Raw genomic sequence first — 6000 nt, 5'->3', positions numbered from 1 at the left:
ATGGAGGCTGCAATGCTGGACCAACAAGGGAGGTAGGAGACAGGAGCCACCAGCGAAGGGAGTAAGGCTAGGTTCACACTGCCTCAATATTATTTTGATTCAACTTTCAGTGCGATTATGTAGTGCTAAGTGGATGCAACTTTGATAAGGTTTGTAAATACTAGGATGATAAAAGTTGCACCATAGCAGTAAAGGAACCTTTTCCAAGATCATTATGTGTTGAGTCGCATCAATGTGAATGGACACCTTTGAAAATAGTGATTTTCCTTGTCATGCGATTCTGTGCAACTCATGTCACATCTGAAATAGTGTAAACCGGGCCTAATATCACTTTTTTTGGGGAGGTGTGCACACCGTATATACAGTGGATACATATTTTTTTTTTTAAGTGATCTAAAAATTTACACACCCCTGTTAACCACTTAAGCCCCGGAAGATTTTACCCCCTTCCTGACCAGGGCCTATTTTGCGATTCGGCACTGCGTGATTTTAACGGACAATTGCACGGTTGTGCGACGCTGTACCCAAATGAAATTGACGTCCTTTTTTCCCCCCACAAACAGAGCTTTCTTTTGGTGGTATTTGATCACCTGTGCGATTTTTTGATCATGCGCTATAAATAAAAAAGCGACAATTTTGCAAAAATAAATATTTTTCACATTTTTTTTTATATTAAAAAAAATGTAAAAATCAAAAAAATTTTACTTTTTTTAGGCCAATTTGTTTTGTGCTACATATCTTTGGTTAAAAAAAAAAAAAAAAAAAAAAATCGCAATAAGGGTATTTTGATTGGTTAGCGCAAAAGTTATTGCGTTTACTAACTAAGGGAAAGATTGTCATTTTTATTGTTTTTTCATAATGGCGGCGATCTGTGATTTTTTTTGCAGGACTGCGACATTGGGGCGGATAGATCAGACCCTTGACTGACATTTGACACTTTTGGGGGTACCAGTGACATTACTACAGTAGTCAGTGCTATACATATGCACTGTTACTGTAAAAATGACACTGGCAGGGAAGGGGTTAACTTTATTAGAGATGCAGTGGCTATGTGTCCCTGGGGGGCGCGATTCTTACTGTTGTGGGATGTGGTTTTTCATGTAACAGAGATATACGATTCTACACAGCAGGACCGTATGATCTCTGCTGTTACACAAGGGAGAATGACAAGACGGTTTTGCTTAAATTAGCCGCCTGCTTTTCTCCCTTTGTAACAGACGATCGCGCGCTCGCTCCCTAGGTCACTAGTACCCTTACGTCACTTTGCCTGCGAGAGGCTGACTGCGACCGTATATAGTCGGCAAGTGGTTAAAATTTCAGATTTCCGGGACGTAAAAAAAAAAAAAATTATCTAAATTTCAAAACTTTTTCTACCTTTAATGTGATCTATAAACTGTACAACTCAGTTGAATAACAAATCTAAATCTTTTAGCTGAAAGGAAGTAAACCTAAAAAATTGTATCATAAGTGTGCACACCATTAAAACTAATACTTTGTTGAAGCACCTTTTGATTATATTACAGCACTCGGTCTTTTGAGGAGTCCATCAGCCTGGCACATCTTGACTTCGCAATATTTGCCCACTCCTTTGCAAAAAGGGAATTTCCTGTGCAGAGCCCTCTTCAGCTAACCCCACAGATTTTCATCAGATTCCGGTATGGGCCATTCCAAAAACTTTAATCTTCTGGGGAGGCCATTCCTTTGTTTATTTGGATGCAGGCTTTGGGTTGTTGTCATGCTGAAAGGTGACACGCCTCTTCATGTTCAGCTTTCTAGCAGAAGCCTGAAGGTTTTGTACCAATATTAACCGGTATTTAGAACAGTTCAAAATTCCCCTCTACCTTGACTAAGGCCCCTGTTCCAGCTGAATAAAAAAAACAGCCCTAAAGCATGATGCTGCCACCACCATGCTTCACTGTGGGCATGGTGTTTTTTGGTGATGTGTTTTTGCCCGAAACATATTTTGAATTATGGCCAAAAAGTTCAAGCTTGGTTTCACCAGACCATAACACAATTTTCCCACATGCTTTTGGGAGAATTCAGATGAGTTTTTGCAAAATTTAGCTTGGATGTTTCTCTTTGTAAGAAAAGGCTTCCATCTTACCACTCTACCCCATAGCCCAGACATATGAAAAATACAGGAGATTGTTTTCACATGTACCAGAGCCAGTACTTGCCAGATAGTCCTGCAGCTACTTTAATGTCAGTGTAGGCCTCTTGGCAGCCTCCCTGACCAGTTTTCTTCTCTTTTGATCAATGTTGGGGAGGCCTCCAGTTCTTGGCAAGGTCACTGTTGTGCCATATTTTCTCCACTTGATGGCTATCTTCACTGTGTTCCATGCTATATCTAATGCCTTAAGATTATTTTGTACCCTTCTCCTGGCTAATACGTTTTAACAATGAGATCCCTCTGATGCTTTGGAAGCCCTCTGCAGACCATGGCTTTTGTTGTAGGATGACTAAGAAAATGTCAGGAAAGACCGCCTAGAACAGCTGAACTTTATTTGGGGTTAATCAATCAATCAGAGGAACTCTAAATGACAACATGTGTGTACTGACTCCTATTGGACATGATTATGAATGGGATTGCTCAATTCTGAACACCGCTACATTCCCCAGTTATGAGAGTGTGCGCATACTGATGCAACTACCCCTAAAAGGTTTCAGTTTGTTGTTCAAGTGAGTTGTAATTTATAGGTCACATTAAAAAGGTGGAAAAAGTTCTGAAATTATCTTGGTTTCATTTTATTACATCACAAAAACCTGACATTTTAACAGGGGTGTGTAGACTTTTTATATCCACTGTAAAAATAGATATTGAGAGAGACGCTAGTCACTATATATGTAAGCAGCATTTGGTTTTAAACTAACACTAAACTTGGGGCATTCTTTGAATACCAGAGGAGACTCCCCACTGGTTGATAAGCTATCACTCAGCTTGGCACAATGCCAAGACTCGTGACAAAGTCAGAAAGGCTGCCAGATGTCGAACAGTATCTGTAAGAGGACTACAAAGCAACAAAGCAGTTTAACTTAATTGCAGAATTTTTTTCCCCTTCAATTCTACATGGTCCAGCTTTAAACAGGCAGCAACATATTTACACAAGTAATTCAAAACATAGTAAGGAAATATTTAATTAGACAAATGTAAAAAAAATATAATTTTTAAACAAAACCTGTTTTTGGAAAAACATAAGAAAAATATTTAGTGCAAGTTGTATGACAAGTACAGAAACATGGCAGCTGGGGGGAAAAAAAAAAGTCCCAAGTCATGCTTACTGCAAGAGAGGGGCTATAGATACAAATCGATACCCCCATTTCAAAGCTCTGTACATTTACATGAGAGTAGAGTAACCACCCTCCATAGCAGCATGTTGAACACAAAATCTGCACGTTTAATGCTCATTACGTAAAACAAAAACCATCAACAATTTAAAGGGTCAGTGCACCTTGGCTTTTCAGGGTTTCAGTAGAGCCTGGAAAATCTGCAATCTTTCTACTGGAATCTCCAGACCCTCCTCACCACCTCTGTGGGACTTATGTTTTATGAAGCTGGAACACTGGAAGGCACATACATACAAAACTTTCAGCCCAAAGTGGACCATACCTTTAAAATCCAAGGCAAATGAAGTTTCAACACACCTGCAAGTTTGGCCTTGTTCATATGGTCTCCAACTCAAAAAAAAAAACAAAAAAAAAAAAACATATGTTGCAAGTTAAGAATTTGCAAAGCTTTCAGCCAGCTTTAATAAAGCCATTAAAAGCACCCTTCAGCTCCAGTTTGGGGAAGTTACAAAACCTCTTAGCAGGAGAGCCTTAACACAACCTAAAGCTTGTTGAAGCCTGTTGCCATTTTGTCTTACCACCACCCTATCAATTGTCTAATGACATTTTTTATAATAACTTATTACATACTTCTTTAGATCTAGTGATATTATTGGGACTCTGCACTTCTCTATGCAATGGAGGCAGATAAGATCATAGCTGGTGGCCGGTTCCAGCAGGGTACTGTGCATAACTTACAGAAAAACATCTCAACAGCCACCTCAGTACTTTCCTAAGAGCCCTCAGCCATGATGTAAACAGTGGACTGGTTCTTGGGAGTTCTAGTCTGCAGGAGTGGGTGTTCCTAGGCAGACTGCATTTGCAAGCACACCAGCCTAGGTAACGTCCACATGTGATGCGGAGACTTGCTGAAGCTTCTAATGCACACTGAGAACTCACAGTTCGCAGTAAAATAAGAGCAAATTTATTCAGTACAGGGGAGAAGCCTGTACAATTAAAGGGAAGGCTAGAGTTCAGCTTTAGTTATAATCAACAATTCCATTATTATTTGTTAGGCAAACCCCTACTGGAACTGTCTACTTTAAAGTACTCAACAAAGCTGTGCGAAGCTTGCTAAAAGATTTGCAAATATTTTGCTGTATTCATCACACTTTTAAACTCAAACTTGCAGTTTTTTGACAAGAGTAGGATTTATTTCCCTACTGAAGAAGTCCTACCCCCTTGCTTCCTGGATCAGAGAAAATTGACCCCAACCATAAATTAAAAAAACCTTTCCTACTGGAAAGAAAAAATAATAAAATAAACGAAGTTCCACCTAATGCAGTTAATGTTACCAGCACAAGTTGTCTTTCTTCCTCAGGAAAAAAGGGCACTTTGTACAATTGCAATGTCCTTCCAACCAAACAATATCAAATGTTGATGCTCTTCTTACATCCAAAGTCCTTCAGGATATAATACTGGATTTAAGATTTCATTGAAGTTATGGTCCCTCAATTGTCACATTAAAGATCTCTTGTTTGTAATCCAATAGAGCTCTGCAGAAAGCCAACCAGCAAACCCATCAGAAAGTGGACAATGTAGATCATGCATTGCCTTGGCTGAGGTCAAGGCTTTTGCTCCTCTTTTCATGGTACATCTGTTTAAAAACATCAAAAGTGGTCTGTGAATTTTGTGGTGGTCGAGTATTATTTTTTTCAAGTGGTTTGTAAAGTAGAGTTGGTTCAGTTGATACGGGTGATTTTTGAAAGCCTGCAAGTAAAAAAAAAAAAAAAAAAATATATATAAGTAAAAATACACAAGCAGTTTTCCTGCTATAACCATAGTGCCTCAAACTAGTTACTCGAGGAGATCTTATTGTCTTGTTATATGCATTGCCATTCCAATGCTCCTTGCTGCAGAGACCAGTTACAGGCGTGGACAGTAACCAGTTGTTTTGGTTATAGATTATATTGACCAGGCAACGCACTGACATCTTTGCTGCCATTGTGCTATAGGCTGGGTGTTCAGTGTTCCCCTGTGCCTTTAAGAAGGGGTGGGCTCCCTTCAGGTATATCTGTCCTACACCTGTCCATTAAATGCATGTGCTTCCATTGTTGGAGACTCACAGAATTTAGAGTTAGGACCACAGATAATGGGGTGCCATGACGGGGCTCTCTGTATTTGCAAATGTGTGCAACTAAACCCCTGTTTTTAACACGTACTGTTGGACAGGTCAATTCGGTTGGTCGGTAAGGAGAGCTTGGAAATTTTTGTCTTGTTATATGCATTGCCCTTCCAATGCTCCTTGCTGCAGAGACCAGTTACAGGTGTGGACAGTAACCAGTTTTTTTTTTTTCAAAAACAAAACAAGCTATCTGGATCGACTGTCACCTTGCTTTGTTTGGGCAAAGGGACTATTTAAGCCTACCCAATTGCCACGAAGTCCAATGAAGACAAAAGAGATTTTCCCTTACCATGACCTTCTACACCTTCCACTTTGCGCTTCTTCAGGGGAATTGTGTTGCACCAAGCCTCTTTGCTGCTTTTGATACCTATGAACCAACAAGATATTTGTGGCTTAGCTTTATGTAAAACAAGGCACGCAAAAAAAAAAAAAAAAAACACACACAGCTGCACACTTTATTCATGCAATGTTACATTATGTTCATCTGTGTATAACAGAAGAAAAGGATGTACTAATGAGCTAGACACCAAAGGCAAAAAGGTAGGACCGAC

General features: G+C 39.5%; 1 protein-coding gene across 1 annotated transcript in view; it reads right to left on the bottom strand.

Moving 5' to 3' along the window:
• Nucleotides 1-4838: 4838 nt before the first annotated feature.
• RESF1 (retroelement silencing factor 1) overlaps nt 4839-6000 on the bottom strand; it is an 82373-nt gene continuing 81211 nt past the window's right edge. Inside the window, exons 3-4 of the mRNA XM_082253665.1 lie at nt 5739-5816; nt 4839-5034 (exon numbers count right to left, since the gene is read on the bottom strand). Of these exons, the coding sequence (XP_082109791.1) occupies nt 4868-5034; nt 5739-5816 (245 nt within the window). The 3' untranslated portion in view covers nt 4839-4867. The remainder of the gene's footprint in view (nt 5035-5738; nt 5817-6000) is intronic.

Source organism: Pelophylax lessonae (genome assembly GCF_965119305.1).
Source record: "Pelophylax lessonae genome assembly, chromosome: 4".
Lineage (NCBI taxonomy): Eukaryota > Metazoa > Chordata > Amphibia > Anura > Ranidae > Pelophylax > Pelophylax lessonae.
The sequence above is the reverse complement of the archived record's forward strand: the minus strand, read 5'-3'. Positions and strand labels throughout refer to the sequence as shown.